The following is a 21740-nucleotide window of genomic DNA, read 5'->3' as shown; positions in this document are numbered from 1 at the left end:
ACCTGCCGCTGCAACTTCAAAAAAAAAAAAAGAGAAACAACAATGCTCCCATTTCTGACAATTCACCCATGGTCACTCTAAAAGATTTCAGTCCATCTAGAGATTTTCTGTGTTTCAGTGTAAATTAAAGAGAGCCTTAGGGAAAATAAAGAGCAGAAATCAGATGCACATTCCTGCTGACTTGTGAGATACCAGGCATTAATGAACAAGGTGAGAACACAGGAAAGCAGAACACTCTCATGCTTCTCAACTTTGGTATCTTCAGTGGAAAGAATAAACAGCAGAAAATGGCCAGGCCTGCTGCTACAACATACAAACTTTGATTTATGTCAGGCCTGCTTTCAGACCCACCACACAAGGAGGGATTTAACAGCACCAAAGGATGCAAGCAGAGACATCACTGCCAGGAGCTCCATGGAAATGCTGTATTTAGGCAGAATTTGTGTCATGGAAGTGCTGCTTGAGTGGGGGTGGTGGCCTTACCATGAGGTGACATGCTCCTCTCCCAGACAGGGGACCCTCAGGCACCCCAGAGCCCCCAGTACCACTGAGCTGGGCACCACAGCCCCTGGGCAGGGCAGGGCTGGTTCCAAGTGCCTGTGGCAGGGATGGGGGGTTTATAAAATGCCACCCCTTCTTTAGGGACACTCCATGTGCCAGGATGACCAGGGAATGGAGCTGGCATGAGAAGGATACACTTTTTGTAGCATTAAAAACTAAGGCACACACAGGTGGAGATGCAGGGAAATGTCCAAGATGTTCCCAACCCCAAAAGCTCTCCTGCTGGTTAGCTGCGCACACCTCCAGCTGAGAAAAACCCTCTCCTGTGTTTCACAGGACACACTGAGACAGAAAGGTTTAGCCAATAATAAGCAAAATACTTTTGGAAGTCAAAAAAAACTGTACAAAAGCAGAAACCACCAGGAGCACTTAGGCAAAAGATGTGCACCTGCACCCCTGCATCTGTGTCTGTCAGTACAGCAGCTCAGGAATATGGGCTGTGCCTTGGATTTCTCATCAGCACACCACAAACCAGCCTTTGCAGTAATGAAACTTTAATTTTAGCTGGTTAGCCCACACTGGAGAATCCTTTGTGAGGACCCTCAGTCACCTTAACTGCACAAGGATAAAATAATTTTCTGGGACCCTATGTGTGGGAGTGAACTTTTCAGGTTTGAGGTTGGTTTTTTTTTTTTCCTTTTCTTGTGGTGGGATGGAAACTCAAAGGACTTCAATTAGAAGCAATTACTGGAGATGTAGATGCTTCTCTGAGGTTAAGCTGCCCTTCATTTTCCCAAGAGAAGCCTTTAATTAAATGCAAATCATCACAAATTTCATATAGAAAATTGCCATAATCTCTCTTTTAGTTACTGGATCTCATTTGGAAAGGGAAGAGGTGGGCAGTAGCACTGGGTGGACACAAAGTAACGAGAACTCAAGAGGTTAAGGCTGAATTACCTGTGTGAATCTATTCCTCTTCTCTAAGTCTGGCTGCAAGCACATCATTCCAGGGCTAACAGGCTGTCCTTCATGCAAGTGCACTGGAGTGCAGTCCCTCAGAAAGAGGCCAAAATACAAATAATTACCTCAGTCCATCTTGCTGCTGGCCATGGCAGCGGATGCAGGACGGGTTCAGGGGAAGCTGCAATTGAAGTGGAAATGGGCAGAACTAAAACTCAAGCTATGATGAATTTGAGTGATATATTCAAGCTCATCTCCACTGCAGAGCTCTGGAAGAACAGGCACAGGAAATGGCAGCATGTATTTTAAATGCTTCTATCAAATGAGGCATGGGAGTGGAGAAGAGCTAACACAGCTAATATTTCCCCCCTTCAGGAGGGAATAGACAGACTCTGCACAGCACAGGGCTGCAGTTCTGGCCTCAAACCCCTCAGTCATCACAGCAAGAAGGTAAATAAAGTAAATGCACAACTATGGGAAGAATAGGGCACTTCTCTTTTATTTTTTGTTCAGCCAAACATGAGTTCCCCCCACTGAGCAGGCAGGACCCAGCTCCACGCAAAGCACAGGAAGATTTCTGCTCCTCAGGGTTTCAGACTTTCCTCAGCCATTTACAGTTCTAAGAGAAAGACACCTCCCTTCCCTTTCCATGGTTATGCTCCAACAGCAGGGGCTCAGAATGCCATGAAAGCTTTTCTGAGAAGCTGATGGCTTTGCAGCTCCAGGACAAGAGGAAGGAGGCATGGAGGCTACTCCAAGCAGCACCTCAGCCTGAAGGCAGCCATGCAGAACAGCTGCTTCAGAGGAATTGTATTTTTGTTCCAGCACTGGCTGCTAGGTTTTGAAAGCCTGGAAGGCCATTGCTTTCTGCTGTGCAGAGTTCAGGAGGGATGTTGGGAAGCTTAGAAAGAAAAAAAAGAGCTCAAGGAACAAGAGAAGCAGCAGCAGCAAACTGACTCTATGGCTCAGCATGGCATGTCATTTCTGTGTGGATTCTCAAATTAAATCATTTCTGCACCTGCACTGTGAGAATATGGGGAAGGATCAGGTTGTAAGCTGTTCAGAGGACTCACTGATTATCGACATTTTAGCAGTGAGCTTGTTTTTGTTCTTTTGCACATTTATAATAATACCTTTTACATGTTCTCTAAGAGACAAATCTCTCTCTGCTTCAGAACTGCTAGTCTGAAGATCTTTTGTTGGCACTGAGATGAATGCTAATATGAAATATCTTATTTCTTCAAATGAAAGAAGCTGAGAACAATCTCCTCTGGAGGGAGCTGCCAGGAGGGAGGATCTGGGATCAAGAGTTTATGACTCACCCCCTGCACAGCCCACCCATGCCCTCCTTGCTGTTCCACCTCACACTGAGCAGCTCCTCCTGGGCTCTTAACCCTTCCCATTGTGCTCCCCCCATCACAGCAGGAACCTGGGGCACCAGCAGACAGAGCCCTCTCTGCTCACAGGCAGAAATGCCTGGAAATTAAGAGTTATGCCAAAAACTAAATTATCAACCTCCCATTGCAAACCACTCAAATCCCTGCCACTCTCCTCCCTTCTCCATCTATTTGTATCCCTCTGTTCTTGGAGACATCTAACAAAGCCATCATGTATTTTTAATGCAATCAGGTATTTTCCTGCTGGGGATGTACACAAGACCAGTTACTGAGTCTCAGCAGGGCCCATACAGCAAGTCTGGTTGATGATGGTTTGCCTGCACACGTGCACTGAGCTGCAGGCGTGAGGAGATGGGCATTGCTGAGTTTCCTCCAAATGAGGAATTATTAACCAAGGGATGTGTCCTGGAGTATCTGCATGTCAGGGCTAAATTCTCTGGTGTCCAGAAGGAAAACAGCACCAATAAAACATTTCTCCGCTGAGGGGACATTTATAAAATCTTTCACTCCTGGTGAGTAGTAAGTACAGAATTTATGCAGCAGCTTCTTTCACAGTAGAGATACCAATAAATAAAACTTCTTTGTTCTGCCTCTGAAAAAGGCAGTAACTAAATATGTTTGAGATATTTGTTTCTCCTGGATGCACAGTTCTGTTCAGATGACTTCAGTACGAACAGTGGCTCAGAAACATCTGAGAACTGAGAGCTGGAATCCTGTCCATCAAGATGGAAGCACAGTCACATAAACCTCAGCTCCTTGTGAAACCCAACACAAAATAGTTGAGGGGAAAGGGCCATCTGCCATCCTAATACTCTGTATACCACAGACTGCCTTGAGCAATTGTCAAAGAAAAAACCCAAAGAGTTACCTGAGCGATTGTAGTGCAGCACATGCAGCTTGGGTTAGTGGCACGAGTAGAACATTTAATATTTCACTATTCCTTTTGCTCCCACAGCATAATCTGTCAGCATATCCAATGCCATGGCAGGCCTCTAAAAACTCAATGGTTCAGCAGGGAGCAGAGACAGAGAGGTAAAAATATGGGGACCTTTCATCATTTTTCAGTAACAAGGATGAAGAAAGCCTTATGTGCTTGTACTGGCTGAGAAAATGTGGTTATTAGGATAATAAAAATGAAATATTATGAGAGGCCAATGTTTCAAAGGTGTAACACTAGAAGAAACTGATGCACTTAACAAGTCACCACTACCAAATCCTTGATGCCCTAGAGGATGCAGCAATGAAGGGGTCAAACTTTCAATAGCTTTACACAATATCCTATTTAAACATACTGTATTATTCTAAACTCCAAATAAGTGAAGGCAAAAAGTACTATATGGATCTTTAAAAAAGATAAGTAATCCCAGCTGCTTTTCATGCAGAAACAGAAACCCTCCAGGAATGAAATTCGGATGTCTAAAAAAGAGTAAAAGAAAAGCATAGCACACTTTATCCTCAACCTAGAGGAAAGAAATTAGAAGTTGCTGTAAAGAAAACTGCAAATAAAAAGCATTACAGTGAAGAGCTTGATCCACTGATGTCAGTGCCAAGATTCCTGCTAAATTCCAGCCAGGAAGGTTTTCACCCATAGGAACTTCTTCAGTTAATAGTACAATCACTCACAGCACTGCTGGTGTTGTCAGGGCACTGCAAGATTAACATCTTTGTATCAGAAGATGCAGTCCATGTGAATGAGGAAAGGAGGGAAATACACAAAGCTCTTGGGTCGTGCATGCAGTCTCAGAACAATTACTTGTTCTACAGAAAGAGCAACATGAGTTAGGATGGGAAAGTGCACAATTCTGGAATGTGTGTGTGTGTGCAAGGGGTAGAGGAAAAGAACTTCACTCTTTCCTTAATAAGGATATAGTAATATTAATTCTAACTCCAGCCAATTTTAGCTGACTGATTACAGCTGCACCAGCAGAAGCTGAAAAGCTGATCAGAGTTCCTTCCCATGTTGGCCTTACCATTGCACCTAAGAGACCCCAGAGAAATCATGAAAAGGGAACATAAACAGAACAGTCATTTTCTTTTCTTCTGAGCCAATCTCTGATTAAAAAAAAAAAAGAAATCAGAACAAAGTCTATTCCTTTAAATCATTAATAGAAGAATCCTGCCAGCTAGGGCAATGAGCTTTCCTAACTCTAATCCATCTTTACTGCTGTGTTATTACCCCACTGTTTTCCTGTAATTGAAATGTGGCAGGTAGTTTACACACAAGAGGGAGTAATTGTATTGGAAATAACTGTTCATAACCAAATTTTAAAAGCTCATTTTTCCTAGCAACTTTTAATAAAGAAAGCAAGATAATAATGATATTTAGCATTTGTGCCATCCACAGCAGCATTTTGTCTCTCTAAATTGCCAACATTTCATTCAACGTTGCTAAACCAGACCCCTTCAGCTATGAATGCAGCCTGAGGCAAAAAATGGGGAAAAAAACTGAACAATTGAAGCAATTTGTTCCTGTTCAATTAAAATAATAAAATATGGCTGAACTTCATGCTAAAGGGTGCAAACCTCATGTGGGTATGGAAGGAGAACCCAGAGGTGGCAGGGCTGTGGCCAGGGACCCCAGGCTGAGCCTGACCTGGCCAGGAGGGGAAGATCCCCCTCTCTGTGCCCCTGGAAGGTGGAAGGAGGGGGTCACTGCCTGCCCATTCCACTCTGCATCCCCCTGGAGCTGCACACACGGATGGCACAAGCAGCCTGCACAGCCTGGAAGCAGCACATGCAGGCACAGAATTATTTAGGTCAGAAAAGACCTCTAAGATCATTAAATCCAACTACTAACCCAGTACTGCCAATTCCACCCTAAACCCTGTCCCAAACTAGCACAGCTGCACATCTGTAAACATCTCCAGGGATGGTGCTCTCCCAGTCTGGAGGAACATGCAAAGTCTGGCTCCTGAATACCGAGCTGCAGAATATTTTATTTACAAAACTAGTCTGAAGCCTTTACTTTGGATGATTCTTAGAAGACAGCTCTCCAGGAATTTCAAGCCTTGCAGACTGATGGGGGGAAAATATTATTTTCTATTTATTACAGTTCAAAGTCCAGTAGAGCCTGCCAGTATATGACTACATATGCAAATAACTCCTACCCCAAAAAATACAATCCATAACAAGCAATAGGAAGACTGGGAAAATCAAAGGAAAAGCAAAAGGTCCTATATGGTTTGATGAGCAGACAAGTAGGTGGGTGTGTGACATTTAAATGCAGCCACAACAGGACACAGTCCTCATCTCTCCTGTTTAAAGCTCTGCCTGCTGCCTAACAGGCTATAAAGGGGTCCTAATGCATAGTGCTTCAGACTCCTAACACCATTTAAAATACCAGGCATTGTGTGCTACCCTTGTGGAAAGAGGTCAGTGCACTGTCATTGCCCATTATCAGAGCTTTCTAGCTTTGGACTGCTTAAAATAAGGATATTGGTTTGCTGTGTTTATGTAAGCACATCTTTTCTTGTAATATTCAGAAACTAATACAACAGGAAGCTTTTTAAAAAATGCTTTAAGCTCACTAATAATAGGTGAAATAGAGACCCCCAGCACACCACTGGTGTGCAGCATAAAATATCTGTGCTAATATGCACAGTCATGGGCAGTGCTGCTGCTAGAGCTGCATCGTGGGCTGCTAATGCAGGTGGACCAGAAAAAGAAAGGCTGTTAAGAGCTCTCATTCCAGCTTTATAATTAAGTTGGGATTCACAAATCCATGCAGGGGCTGTGCCCACCTCAGCCAAGCTCTGGGCAGCTCGAGGTTGAGCCTGCCACAGCTGGAGGTTTAGAGCAGCACAGCTGGAGGTTTAGACTGCCACAGCTGGACATTACGATCACCACAGCTGGAGGCTGAGCCCACCACAGCTGCAGGTGAGCCCCTCTGCCACATTGGTGTGACTGCAGGAAGCTGCAGACTGAGTGGCTCAGTCACACACACAAGCCACAGGCAGTAACAGCACTTCCCCAAGCCCAGTATGTGCAACCACAGACTTAATGCCAGCCTTGTCCAAGATCTGAATGAAGCAGGGCACTCTGTATCTAAGTACCACTGGAAAGTTGAGTGCTGGATGGTGGTTTCTACCTCCATTAGGTTTAGGCCACCTTCAGGGTGCATTTGGGTTTCAACCAAATTGGTGGCTTTGGTCCAGATTCATTCTGTGGTTTGCCTTAAAAATCCAAGCAAGGTTTAGAGGCAGCAGCCTGGCCAGAGCTTCCTGCAGCCCCAGAGCAGCTCAGCCCTGCTGGAAATGAGCACAGCAAATGGATCTGGCCATGGAAACAGCTGTGGGACAGGCAGGTGACATCTGAGGTCCACTCTAGGCCTGTTTTTTATACAGCCTGTGCTGATAAAGGCATTTAAAACAAACAGAGTATCAAACAGTACATGAGAAATGAATGACTGTGCCAGAGGACAGAGCAGACAGTGACCAGCTGTCCCCACACAGGTGTGACACTGCTTTGACAGCCCTGTGTAAGAGGCAACAGCCCACATATACATTTGTTTAAGCCTGGAACATTAAAATAAAACCAAAACCTAGAATTAATTAGTGATGCTTGCTTGTTAATAGCCACTAATTGGAAGTTTATGGCTTGATTTCACAGGAGTTGTCACCAGGAGCACAAGCCAGGAGGGCAGGCAGAGGGCAGAGAAAGGGAGGTCAGGGCTGGACAGGGAAGTGGAGTGGATGGATACTGCCACAGCAAGCATGAGGAGGTGGTTTTTTTATCCTGAGATTGTCTTGCTTCATCTCTTTTCCCCTTCTCCACTCTCCACTCCCCACTATCAGCATTTAAAACACCCCTGAGTTTTCCTGAGCAGGTTTGCTGTGCTCATTAAAATACTGTGAGCACTTATTGGCTTTAATGAGCATCATTAAATTCTGGTAAGCACCAGGACTGTTCTGTGGAGTTGAACAGACTCAGGTTCTGGAAGGAGAGCTCAGGGGCAGGAAGACGCTAGAAATATTCCATTTTCCAGAAGAACAGAAACACAAACCTCCCTCTCCTTTCTGCTCAGCAAGCACTGGGGTAACTCAGACCTGCCAAGCAGCAGCTATTGCTTACTGACTGCTCAGATCACTCCTCTGCCCCAGAAGGACTCTCAGCTCCCCTTATCAGAACAGGAACAAATGAAAGATTTTTCCATATTTGCATCTGCTCATTTGATAATTTTCCTATGTTTGTTATTTAGAGATAAAAGTCTGCCTCTAAAAACTCACTTAGCCAAGTGGTTTTCTCAGCCTCAGGGAATGGTGCAGGAGGGATTGCAGAGCAGGATCCAAAGCAGCTGGCGAGGTTGCAGGAGCAGCAGGAGATCAGGAGATGAATGGGTGCTTACTGGGGCAAGACTCACATTTTACATGCCCAGTTCTTGTATTTATTTCCAACTGGCTGTGCCAGAAACACTCACCCGGAGTAGTGTGGCCATGCCTACAACCACAAAGCTGCTCCCACTGCAGGACTCAGTAGCACCACCTGTGTTTTTATCACCAAATACTGTTCATCATCCACTAGCATTAGTAGATATGAATTAACTAAGCCATACACAAATATGCTTTACCCTGGAATAATCCCCAGTAATCCAAGGGCAAGTAGGGAAACAGAATCAGACAAGAAATTGAAGATCAGTGCATGGCTCTAAAAACCAGTCTGTATCCTATGGGGGGGGACAGAGCTGCTGGAAATGGGAGGTTTCTGCTCACATCCCTAGGATGTGGCACTTCAGCACCTGGCCTGCAAAATGCAGTACATCATGAGAGGGCAGTGGTGGGGAAAGAGCACAGATGTTCACCTGACTTCCCAAGCAACCTGCAGAGAGCTGACTGACCACCACCAATTAGCAAAGATGCATGGGACTGAAGTTATGTCATTAGAAAGAAATAAAGCTGTATTCCTGAAAAGTGATAATTTGAAATCCTTTTGTTTTGTTCTTGGGTTGATACCCACAGCACTGCCTGCATGTTGAATGATCAACTCCTCCACCACCTCAGAAATATCTATTGCTCAACTCCATTAATCTAAAGAGCATGGTTCATCATGAAATGGGTATCAAAACAGCATCCATTTCACAAGATTAAACAACTGCTCTGGTTAAGCATTAATTGCTCCACTTTGGCCACTCTTTGCCTGCTCACAGGAGCTTTTTGTGGATTACTGCTTTATAATTGCCTGCTCCCTATGCACACAGGCACTGCAATCTTCTGTACACCTTGACAGCAACCTGGTTAGAGAAAATGAACACTGCACATTCCCCTGACACAGCATTTTATCTGCTGGGTACAGGAAGCCAGAGGTTGTTTATTCAACTTCTCATGGCCCATTAATGACATAATGCTGGCCACAGCTGTTTGGGACTGCACAAGACCAAAGCAGAGAAAGAAATGCCAAAAAAACTTCAAACATGCTGCTCATATCAGAGCCTGGCTGGGAAGGTCCTTGGAAGTTGTCTAGGGAAGTGTAGTTACAGCTCCCTTGAGAAGTAAAACCAGGATTAAAGCTTCAGACTTGGTTTCTCCTGAAGACTCAAACAATCTTAAAATGAATAATCTCATCTGAACAAGGTGGCAATGACTACTTTGAAGGAGAGGTGACTGATAACTTCATTTTCACTCTGCCTGGTCAAATTATCTAGTGAAGAACAAGGCTGTGCCATACATAAAGGTTCACAAGCCCTGGAAGGGGAAAGCTAACCCTGGCCAGGGAGTCTGAGCAGCAAGGGGGAGCTGCTCCAGGACTGATGTGCGCCAAGCACAGCAATACAAGGATAAGGACATGCTCCACCTGGGTACCACAGCCAGGGAGATACCCTGTAAATTTTATTTTATTTCATTTCATGATGCTTCCAGAACTACATCACCATGAATTTTCCCAAAGAAAAAAAGCGAATCAAGATTTTTGTCTTCCTGGTCACAGAGAAAAGCAGAAAAAGTCTAAGAGAAAAGCTCAAACCCATTCCACATCCAAGTTCAAAATAACCAATTTAATTAATTTTAAAACACTTTATAATTGAAAATTGGGGATGGGTGGTGTATATTGTTTGCATAAATACATGTGTATATACATATACAGCAGATAAGAGGAACATGATTTGCAGGGCTGAGCTGATTCCTCAGCTTGGCAATATCCAGCAGAAAGAGAGGATCATAGTGTAAATTTGTTCCTCTCTATGAAAGGACTGTCCATGGCAATGAAACACCCCATTATTGAAGCTGTATCTGAAGCCATGCTCAGCAGAAAGACCAGCACCCTCCCCCATCTTCCCCAGACCTTCCAGGGTAACCCCTACTTACAATTGTGAAGTTCATAACCTTCAGAATCCAGATGGTCATAGCAAGGTTCACCAGGATTAAAATCATTAGGAGCAGCACAAAGAAATAGAGGCACCTCTTCCTCCAGCCATAAATCCCCACTTTGTATACCTGGGGTCCTTCCGAGGTCTGCATGGTGCTCCGTTGCGGGTACTGTTCCTGAGGCATCTGAAATGAGCACAAAGAGACAACCACGCGTGTTCAGGGCCAGGAAAGCCAGAGATAAAAACTGCTTCTGTCTGTGCCTCTTGGAGGGTTTGGGGTTTGTTTCAGAGTTTACCAGCTGGGCAGCAGCTCTTTGGATACCTTGGTTATTTTTCCTTCTGCCCGGTGTGCGCAGTAACAGACCAGGAGAGAATGTGATGTGTTAAATGTGTGTGAGTGTACTTATAAATACACGTAAGCACTCTGGCTGAAGGTATCCTATGGAAATCACTCTGGAGTGACTCTGCTCACAGCCCCAGGTTTTGCAAGGCAGGCACTCCAGGGCCTCGAAGGATCCTGAGGGGAAAATTCTGCATGCGTTTGGTAAAAGCAGTTGAGTTCAGCAGTTTGTTTGGAAGATGCAATATGACTTCTCAGAGGTTTAGTTAAAAAAAAAAAAAATACCATCTCAAGTAAAATCAGTCCTTCCAACCAAAGACAAAAAAGGCAAAGGGGAAATGTTTGCTGTTCCTCTTTCTACACACCAATCTTGCCTAAAAAAGTGAAGCTGAAGTAAGGTTCTCCAGCTGCCACATCCCTAACAATTATCACAAATATCTGTGCTGGGAGGGGAGGGAGGAAGGAAGGAAGGAAGGAAGGAAGGAAGGAAGGAAGGAAGGAAGGAAGGAAGGAAGGAAGGAAGGAAGGAAGGAAGGAAGGAAGGAAGGAAGGAAGGAAGAGGAAGGAGGAAGGAGGGAGGAGGGAGGAGGGAGGAGGGAGGAGGGAGGAGAAGGAGGAGGGAGGAGGGAGGGAGAGAGAGGAGGGGAGAGGAAGAAGAGAGGGGAAGAGAGGGGGGAGGAGGAGGGAGGAGAGGAGGAGGGGAAGGAGGAAGGGGAGGAGGGAGGAGGAGGGGCGGAAGGAAGGGGGGAAGGGGAGGAAGGGGCGGGAAGGAGGAGGAGGGGAAGGAAGGAGGAAGGAGGGGAAGGAAGGAGGAGGGGAGGAGGAGGAAGGAGGAAGGAGGAAGGAGGAGGAGGGGGGGGAGGGGAGGAGGAGGAGGAGGAGGAAGGAGGAGGAAGGAAGGAGGAGGAGGAAGGAAGGAAGGAAGGAAGGAAGGAAGGAAGGAAGGAAGGAAGGAAGGAAGGAAGGAAGGAAGGAAGGAATTCATGTTCTCACTCTCCATTTTCAGGTTGAGCAAAGCCACTTTCTCAGGCTTCCCCGGGGACCATTTCTTACATTTTCAGCTTATTTTGATGCACAGACCGAGGAGATCATCTCTAGTACCACAGAGTTTGCTGAATGTTTTGCATTTTAGACTCCAGACAGATAAGAAGCCACCAAACAGGTTCTTGCACTGTGGATTCAACACCACGAATGTCTTCCTGAGGGTTGCTGGCACTGATGTTTGTACGCAGAGAATTACAAAATTCACATCCCAGGAGGGAGCACTGTGTGTTCCCCTGTGGGAGTGTGATGTGCATGTCTGGAGTGAGGCAGTTTTAGGAATGAGCTGCTGCTCAGGGAGGGGAGCTGGGACACCAACAAACACAGGCTGGAGCAAAGCAGATCTTTTTACACTGCCACAACCACGCCAACCCGAACAAACTTGAACAGCAATAAATTACAGAGTTTCCTCTACCTGGGGGAAATTATAACTGCAACTACTGTACAGTCAAGGATTTTATTGCCTAATATTTTAACAGGATATCCTGGAGAGCACATATTAAATGCAGCTTCTCCCTTGGTGAAAAATGAATAAATTGCATTGCTAACCCTCTCAAACCATGGAAGAGATTTGACCAAGGAGAAACAATATGAAATACCCAGCTAAAAATACCCCTTTATTGCAAAACTTGTTTATTCACTGTATGTCTGCTTTTTTTCTTTACTTGCAGTTTCTAGGAGGGAGAAAATAGCATATCCAGCTGGGGCAAAACTTTACAAACATCAAAAGAATTTATAGCAACAGAACACGACCACAAAGAGCAACTTGCATCCATACAGTAGTCTGGTTTTGAGAATTTCTCTAGTTCTGATAAAATATTTAACTCACAGCTGCCTTAACAGAGATAGAGCAACTGAAGTACTACAACAAGTGTGATGAGCAAGACTTAGCAATACAGCATAAATTCATTACAAGAAAATAGCATGGCAATTGTAGATATCATGTTCTTTCTATACAAACTCTCACACAGCCACAATTAAGCAATATTTGGTTTCTAGCTAGTGTTCCCCCCCCCAAACTGTAAATACTCCCCAAAAATTGCTCATGTCTGTAGTTCCTCAGGGAGAGAAGACAGGATGATGGACAGAGAGTGCTGAGGTGTGTTAAACAAATGAGCAGAACAAGAAAGTCTGCAAGGCTACTACCTATGGAACCAGCTATATCCACTATCAACAATCTGTACTCTATGCTAGTCATAATTGAAATTTTGGCAACTTTTCCTGACTCAAACATTGCAAAGAATTAAGGCACCAGACAAAAAAGTACTGCTTTGAAAGAATATCCAGTGGCTGCACTTGCTGCTGACACCTCCCTCCTTTCAATTACTGAACTAAGTGGAAAGGCTGCTGCTGCTTAATAGGATTTTTCATTTCTTCTTCAGGAAAATATTTAGGAAACACCACTTAATTCTGTAACAGTGGAGAAAAGATAATACTGAAACAAATACAGAAATTGGAAAAGAAGCATGCCTTCCAAAGGTCAAACTTTAAAGTGAGAGGGCTTAAATACACACATGCACAGTACTGGATCACCAGCACTGCATGAACAATCCCACCTACAACAGAAAAAAATGCAGCAGCCAAATCTTTGCAATTTAGCCACAGACAATGTGACTATGACAACAAAAATACAGCCTGGAATGTGGGAATTTCACCAAGGAGTTCTTGGTTATGCACAAAAAAAAGTACTAAGTTTTTGCACTAAAGCTGTACACTGAGTCCTTACATACACCAACACTGCAAACAGGGCCTGAGACAGAATCCAGTCCACTTAGAAAAGCTATTCATCCTTTTGCTTTAGCACACCTTAGAGATATGGCCCATGACAAGAAAGACTTATTAGTTTTTTTAAGACAACTGGAAGAGCTCTGTCACTCCACCTGCTGATCTGCACAGGCTGCTCACAGAGTGCTTCTGCAAAGCTTCAGCACCTTCCTTCAGCAGAGCTAAACCAGGCTCAGCTGAAAGGCACCAGAAAGCAGAACTGGCTCTGAGCTTCCAAAATTCACACCAGAGCTCAGCATTTAGGGCAAATCTTTGCTCCATGCCTCCCTCCCTCCTTCCACCTCCTTGGCAGCAAGTTCCTCACTCAGGGTGTGCAACCCACATCACCAATTGCTCAGGCAGAAAAGTGTTTGACATGCACAGGGATGAATTAACACCTTTCCCACATAAACACTGGCACTGTAACATTCCTGGCCACGCTGCCTCTGTAGGCTCAGGGAGGGCCATGAGCAGGGTGAGGTTTTACATAAGCAATCTATAATTCTCTGCTGTGGGGGTTTCTTTGATCAGCACTTGAAGGATGTATGTTTAATAACAGAACAATTTCAAGCTGCAAGAGGATGCAGTCTGGGAAGGCAGTTTCTATCTTATGGGCCCTCTTGAAATTTGCTGCTGGAAGTGTCCTGGAGCTCATGGAATCAGCTCATTGCTGCAGGAATGGCCCTGAGCCTTGCACAGCCAACACAGCATCTCCCCTACCAGCCTGCCTGCCTATAAGTGAGGTGTAACAGCCTCATCAGAAAAACCAGCAGCATCTGACCCCAGGCTGACCTGAAACACGGAGATGGGAACACATTTCCAGAGATGAGAGAGGGGTTCAAATTCCCTCAGGTCTTGGACCTACATCTCCCATACCTGCCCTCTCTTTGTGTCCATATCACCAACATCCTCTTCTCTTTCTCTTTGTTTTCTGAAACAAAACCTTTTTCTTTTGGGTTGAAATGAGGGGGAAAAAAAAGCCCTAAAAACCTTCAGAGGTGCTCTCTGCCATATCACTGGAAGGCATTGTACTTGTATTCACTATCTGTAAATGCTCTGCAGATTCATCCTCTTTAATTTCTCTGTCTTTTAAGTGCACAGTATCCACCAGGTTCAAAAGAACAGACATTTCTGGAGTGTGACTGAGAACAAAATCTGGCGTGAAGAAGAGTGTTTTTAGCCATCTATCAACAGGACATTTTCCGTCTCCGCTCCCCATAAAAGTCTCTCAAGTTTGACACCCCCAGGTCCATTAATCCACCAGCAGCATGACCCAAATTTGATTTATGGCCATTTACATGGGTCAGACCACAACCTGGGTCTCCATAAAAAGGATCGGGCTCTGGAAAATGACTTCTCACTTGCAGCATGGCCAGCAAGGGCTGAGTATTGGGGAACAGCCCATGGGATAAAATACTTGCTGGGATAGTTAAATCTCATAGCACTTTTCTCCAGGACTATCTGAGCCATGAAATTGGCCTATGTGACTGTTATTGGTGTCCCCAAAGCTTAAATCTTTGCTGTCTGCTCGTCCCTCTATTTCTGTCAATAGTGCCTATCCCTCCATATGAGCAACAGTTCTTTCCTGAGTTGGGAACACCATCACCACTCAATGCCCATTTCTCAGGTATCACTGATGTGTGATACGTGGCCAAAGTGACAAAAAGTAAAAGGAAACATCCTAAGGAATGTTCTTTTCTTTTATGAGAAGTCTCTTTCAGTGAGGTACACCACATGCAGTGTTAGTCAAACATCTGGCCTGATTCTGGCAAACATAAGCACATCAACAAGCTTTTTTTGATCTGTATTCCATCAGGGCACACTCTGCCCAGTCCTCTGGAACACACCTTTCTTTCCTCTTGCATCTTGTGGAAAATGGGCTCAGCACAGGCAGCTGGGGAGACCTTGGGGATTCATATTCTGGGAAAGCATCTCACTCAGACCCCTCAGGCTACTCCCCACCTCTAACATCTTGAAAGCTCTTGTAATTTCCCCAGCTGTTTGGGCTGGCAGCACTTCCACAACAAATGTGCTTGAGGGTAAGTGCACTGCAAGAACCTCAGTTTATAAACCAATAGCTTGGAGCAGATGGACTCAACCAAAAGCTGAACAATGGGACTGTCCTGTCCCTTCTCTGCATTCCAAGAGCACTCACAGTAAAACTCTAAACCTACTAGAATTTGCCAGAACAAACCAAAGTAACAGGCAGCTCCATCTCTGAATTGTACTTTCTAAGCCAAAAGCGATATTTTATTATGCTGCAAGAATCTGTGAGCTATGTGATGTCACTATTGCTTCTCTTCTCTGAGAAGGACAGAAACATGTCTGCTTTTTTATTTATGACAGCCTCTTTTAAATTTTACACTTTTTCCTTGATAGCCAGCTTGTCTCAATACTTTCTTTCAGAATTAAGAAGAAAATGGAAAGCTAGCAAGGAAGAAAGAGTCTCTGCAGTGAGTCCTTTTATGTATCAAGCTAGTCAACAGAGAATGTCTTCCACAAAATGCCCCACAATTTGTGGTAAAAAATTCACGCTGCATGCAAACACCACACCAGCTCTGCTGCATTCACACTCTGCTTGCTTTGCACCACTCAGATGATGTGAAGCACTCGCAGCCTCTGTCCATCGGTGCCAAGTTTAGAAAAGCTCTTTCCCACCAGAGTGTCTCAAAGCAGGACGCACAAACATGAGAACTGCACCAAAATAGCCAGCAGCAGGTGTGACTGCAGGAGGCTGTGGGAACAGCAAGAGGGAAATCATCAACTGAGCTCCAATCAGAAAGCAAGCCACAGGAGGTGACACTTTGCAGACTCCTGCCCCAACACACTCTCACCCCACAGCACCAAGAAAAGAGATATGGCTTGTAGGAATGTGCAAAGCAGGATCATAATATGGATTTATACGGCTGGAACCCAACCAGCACGGCACAAATTGAGAACTGTGGGCTTGAGCATGTGCCAGGATCCAGAGTGCAGTCTCTGCAGTGTTCCTGCTCACACAAGTTAAAACTTGTTCTGCTGCATCTTCCATCTTCCCTCCACATGATGTGCCTTCTGTGCTAATCCATTTGTTCTTTTGCACTGACTCACTCTCTTTCTGGTTTGCTGCTGGGAAGGACCAGGAGAAGGGATACACGTATTAGGGTGTGCCAATGGCTCTCCTATCTGTCTGCTTCCAAAATCAAGAGGCTCTCTCCACTCTGCCCACACACGCACACATTCTTCAGTCCTCCTGGATTCAAAGCTTGAATGCTTGACCCAGGTGGAGCTGCACAAAGGGCACTGAGGAGGCTCAGCAGGAGCTGCCCAAGGCAGGGAGGAAACACCAGCTCCCATGGCCCTGGCTAAGATGGACAAATTCCAGCCTCTTCATATCTCTGGCTCTTCAAAGCTGACAATCACATTTGGGAGGTGGGATGCTGCATGATCAGAGGCAGGAAATTGAATTTTATTTTGTTTTTTTAACAATAAGCTTGTAGCTAGCAGTGAAGAAGATAACAGGCTGACTGCTTGCCTAAACTAACAGCTGCTGAGAAAAGCAATAGAGATCCAAGTCTGCAGGTAAGATGGCAACCTGTGAAGGCTCAAGAAGTTCCAGATCATGTAAGACCTTCCTGTAACAAAGCATTTTCACTGTGGTGGACTGTATGCAAAGCCCATTTTGAGCTTATCAAGCCTCTTTATTTCCCTCATATGCCTCCCCCTTTCACAACTCATCTCTGTCCTTCCTGTCAATCCCTTTGCTTCCCCATCAGCCTCCAGAAGCCAGAATACATCCATGTCTCCTGTAGGATGCCCTTCCTGCACTCCAAATCCAGAGAGTTTTCATTTCACTCCAACAAACTCAACACACTTCAGCAGAATTACTGAGAGAAAGCTCTGGTCCTGCCACATTCTGGATCTGTTGCCCCTTGTCCCTGAATTTTTGGGGTGCTGAGTGACAGTTCGAGCCCTGCTGGGTGCAGGCAAAGCAAACTGTGTGTCTGCTCCCATGAACCAGGCAGAGATTCTTAGCACCGTCCCACCGTATCATTTGATACCCTTAATTCATTCCTTGTTGAAAGGAAATAAAAAACAACACCACCACCATAAAACACAGCTAAAAAAGCATTTTCAACACATCAAATAACACTGCTCTGAAAATCCAAGGCAGAGGCAGTGGCAGAGGCAAGGAAGTTTGTGAGGCGAGGCGAGGCAGACTCCTCCTGACACCTCCATCCCTTGACGAACGCGCGCTCCCGAATCCCGAGCCCAAGCCTGCCATATAAGGTGCTGATATCTCTGCAAAGGCAAGACAAGCTTTAATGCTGCAACTAAAAGGATGAGAGAACATTGCCTAAATCTGGCAGGTCCCTAAAGAGGGAGTGAGCTTTTCATCATAAATGTTTCTTCAGTTATTTGGGGAAAGAAACGCAAATCGGAAGAGAAGTTGCAGAGAGAACAGCCCCTAAATTAATGTTTTCCCTCCTAATCTTCTCTACGTGGCTTCTGACCGTGCTGCCTGTTGCAGTTTGCTCATGCTTTATAAGATACAGGAAAAAAAATATGCAGACAAATCACAAGGCAGTGATTATTACTGAGTTGCTGCCTCTCTTCATAAGCTCGCTGTACCAGGAATTGGCAAACAACCCCCAGACAAACATGCTTTCAACTCATTAAACAACTACAATACAATGCACTTATAAACGTATTTACTGTAACTGAGTCGCATTTTTCATCCAAATATCTGACTGACACATGGTCCAGAGCCAACCTTTCAGCAGCTTCTGGTTATACACAGACTTGCTCCCCAAAAAGAAAAAGTTGGGGATTATTTGGGTGCAGCATTCCCTCAGCCAGAGACACGGCGCGGGCGTCGCTTTGCCTGCAGCTTTACTATCGACACAAATTTAGCCAGAAACCACCACCCAGCCTCAGACTGCTCCCAACCCTTTGCAAATATGCCACAACTCCCCACTCTTGACTCTTTTTTTGCTCTAAGCAGCAGTGTGAAAGCAAGAAGCCCCTTTGCAGAGGCACAAAAGGAGGCGAATCCGCGGGATGGAGCAGGGCAGCTCTTACCTCTCCCTTGGGATGGATGAACGGCCAGCGGGTGCAGGAGCCTGGGGAAGATGCAGCTCAGCCTTCAGAGCAGCACGAGGCCTGGCCTGTGCTCATGAGCTGCCCCTGTCAGATTTTCCAACAGCAGAACTGCAGCCAAGTCCCTGCCCATGCCTGAAGAATTTCCTGAACAGCATTCCCGTTCTTTTTCTAACTGCTTTGAAACCACACTGTCTGTACTTCAATAAGGCTTTGTCAGGCCAAGTTACAGCTACTGGGCTGGCTCCAGCAAGCAATTGAAAACACATGTGTTTTGCATTAAAAGCCCCCTTCTGCCTGCACACATTCAGACACAGACACCCCCATCTGCACCCAGCCCCGGAGCCTGCCTGCCCTGCCTTCGCTGCCATTTCGGTCAAAAGGAATAAAGGGATTATGTTGGTGGAGATTTTCTTTGGGAGAAGGAAAAACGGGGTGGGAGGGATCCCATTCCCACTGGTAACACCTCACCCTGCCTCCTGTGCTTTGCTGGTGCCATGGGCACCCAGGTGAACAGCCAGCTTTGCCAAATCCCAGCAAGCAAGGAAGCACAGGAGATAAAATTTCAGTTCACCACTACTCTCCCCTTACCTTTGCCTCTGTCTCTTCTAAAACTATGAGAAAAGAAAGCGTATTTTTAGCATCTCTAGACTCAGTTCAGCACATCAGAACTGTATCCTAATCTTGACACATACTCCTGTATCTGCTTATACTAAAAATAATACAACTATTTTTGAGTACTTTCATCCCTCTCTCTGCTTTCCAGCTGTCCTAACCTTTATAACCCAAAATATTTTAAGCACCTTGCATCTCTTTTCAAAGAGCATTAACACCGCTCTGGCATTGGCTTAAGGAAAAGAAATAGAAGATATAATGTTATACCTTTAATCAGAACGGGTCCCAGTTCTTAATATCTGTAATCATTTCCAGGCAGCACCATGGGTCAGGGCAGCAAGCGTGGGCTCTGCAGCTGGGGATGCCCTGTGCCTGGCATGTGCCTGGCAAGCAGAGCTGGAGTAGATGTAGAAGCACACATGGATGTCCCCCTTATTCCACCACGGCTGAGTCCCACCAAAGATGAAACACAGCAGCAGAGTTGTCAAGGTAACAATATAGAAAAGAGACAGTTTAAAGAGAGAGAGAGAGATTTTCCTCTCCTAATGCTCCTTTTCAAACTGTGCACTCCACTTCTTTGGGGTTATTCTGTTCTGTGGTTTGCAGAGGTGTGGTGGGCAGGTGAAGTGTTTACAAGGGATAAAGGCAGTGGTGATTAGAAGTAAAGGGAGCTCTGATCCAGCACTCTCTGAAGGCAGAGGAAGCCTGCTGCCTTCCTGTGGCTTCAGCCCATGGCAAGGACTCATTCACCCACAGGAATGTGAGATCTGCCTTTCACCCATCATCTGTGAGATCTTACAAAACCCACGTGGGATGGAAAGCCTGCAGTTCATCCACCCAAGCTGCTGTGAGAGCTGCTGTGGCCACACCATGCCTGGCTCTTGCCTGCACTCTGCCCTGCTACCAAAATGCTGTTTCCTTCTTCCTGCACAGAGCCACACAGGGGTCAGCAGCACTGCCCTCATGCACAGGCCAGATGTGAGCAGCCTGGAGCAGCCCCCAAGCTGAAAATCAGCGGGGATGGATCCAGACTAGGATGCTGTTCTGCAGAAGATAGGATGAAACTACACAGTCATCCTGCCTCAGTTTGCAAGACCTCCAAACAAAAGGCGAGCACACACACAACCACTGGTGGTGGCATTTCACATCTATTTGCACAGCTTGTGAGGAGTCAGCTTGTGCCAGAGCAGAAATCCGGATCACAGATCACAAGAACTGTCTGTGCAGCTCAGAGTCTCCCCAACAAACTGCCACAGCCATGGCAATACTCTTTGGGTTGGCAACCAGCAACAGCTGAAACCAAAGGCGCCTGTACCAAAGTCTCTTGGTATAAATAAGCTGAAACAGAAAAATATGAACTGCAGATTCACATAATTAGATTTTCAGTTGTACAAGACAATCAGGCATCTGCAGAGCTGTTTGCAAGATGATAGCAGCCCGTGCCTTCTGTCTTAAATTTCCCTGTGGTCTTTATTCAGCAAACCAGCTATGGATAGGGCAGGCAGTAACTTCAGCGGCTCGCCGTGTGTTTTGAGTTAAGCACATGCTTTAGTGCTTTGTGGTCCAGGACTTTTTATGGCAGCCTGGCTCTGGCAGGATCATTAGTCCAATCATTTAAAACATGGCAGTACAGCACTTTGAGATTACCCAGTTCTTTACATAAATACAGTAAATCAGTGGGTTTCAAATTTTTCTCGCTGTGCAGACCCCTAAATATTTGACAGAGGTGGTGCCTACTCCTGTAATCATTTCACAGAGAGAGATTCCCACTTACCTTACAAAACCCCCTCTTAACTTGTCATTTTCCCCTGGGGATAGTCCCCAGGCCTCCCATACGTCTGTGGCCCACAGGCTAGAAACTGCTGCTGGAGATAACTTCATCCCTTATTAAAAATCTAAATGATCTCTCCTGTTTATGTGATGTACTTTCTATCTTCAGAATATTTATGCGAGCTAGCAGCATGCTGGCAGGTAGAGACATGGGGAGGTGACAGCATTAATACTGCATTTTTTCCACTGGCATAATTACTAGGCCAAGTCTATAAATATTTACATTAAATCTGTCAGGCATCACACCAACCTCACTGATAACTTCAGGGGTGTCTTACTGTAAACTGCATTAATGCCTCACTATTTTGTCATCAAGTAACACATAAAATGCTCCTTCAAGCTAAGCCACTTTGAGTAGGTTGTTTTTATCTCTTTCTCATTTGGGTGCAGGGTTTAAAGACACTCCAAGCATCACAACTGTGGCTCCGGGACTGTTCTATTTTTCTGTTATTGAGCTATCATTTGTATTAGTGCCAGCACGACCAAAAATATATGAACCTTGCAAGCATAAACCTTAAGTTGATGTCGACATAACTATCTGTGTAACTGCTATTATTCCTCAGAACTGGCAGGGTTATGAGGATTAAAAAAACCTACTAGAGCTCTTTGGGAAGATGAAAACAAATTAACCCCCCTCAAAGCTTCAGTATCTTTGCAGCGGGAGACTGCACATAGGGACTTCCATTTTGTGCAGGGCATCCAATCCACCTGGATCCATGAAATTCTACACTATGAAGAGACCTATAAAAGACAGGAAGGAAAGTTCCTTCTCTACCATTAATATCTGCCCTCACTTTCGACAGCATTTTCTAGAAGCAGCTGGAAATTATCTAATATTTACTGCTGAATTATCAATATTCATAATTAATTTCATTTAACAAATAATATCTATTTGAATGCAAAATGAAACTTGAGA

The 21740-nt window shown here is 45.1% G+C and overlaps 1 protein-coding gene across 3 annotated transcripts in view; it reads right to left on the bottom strand.

Annotated features, from left to right (window-relative positions):
• Positions 1-21740, bottom strand: part of SGCD (sarcoglycan delta) — a 309200-nt gene that overhangs the window by 114019 nt on the left and 173441 nt on the right. For 2 of the 3 annotated variants that reach the window (XM_030957170.1, XM_030957171.1), the window contains exon 3: positions 10154-10339. In XM_030957170.1, the coding sequence (XP_030813030.1) occupies positions 10154-10339 (186 nt within the window). Of the gene's footprint in view, positions 1-10153; positions 10340-18361; positions 18530-21740 lie in introns of those variants that run through there. The other variant, XM_030957169.1, reaches the window with a different exon arrangement.

The sequence above is a fragment of the Camarhynchus parvulus genome, chromosome 13, assembly GCF_901933205.1.
Source record: "Camarhynchus parvulus chromosome 13, STF_HiC, whole genome shotgun sequence".
In the NCBI taxonomy this organism is placed as follows: domain Eukaryota; kingdom Metazoa; phylum Chordata; class Aves; order Passeriformes; family Thraupidae; genus Camarhynchus; species Camarhynchus parvulus.
Note: the sequence above shows the minus strand (reverse complement) of the source record. Positions and strands in the feature narration are given on the sequence as shown.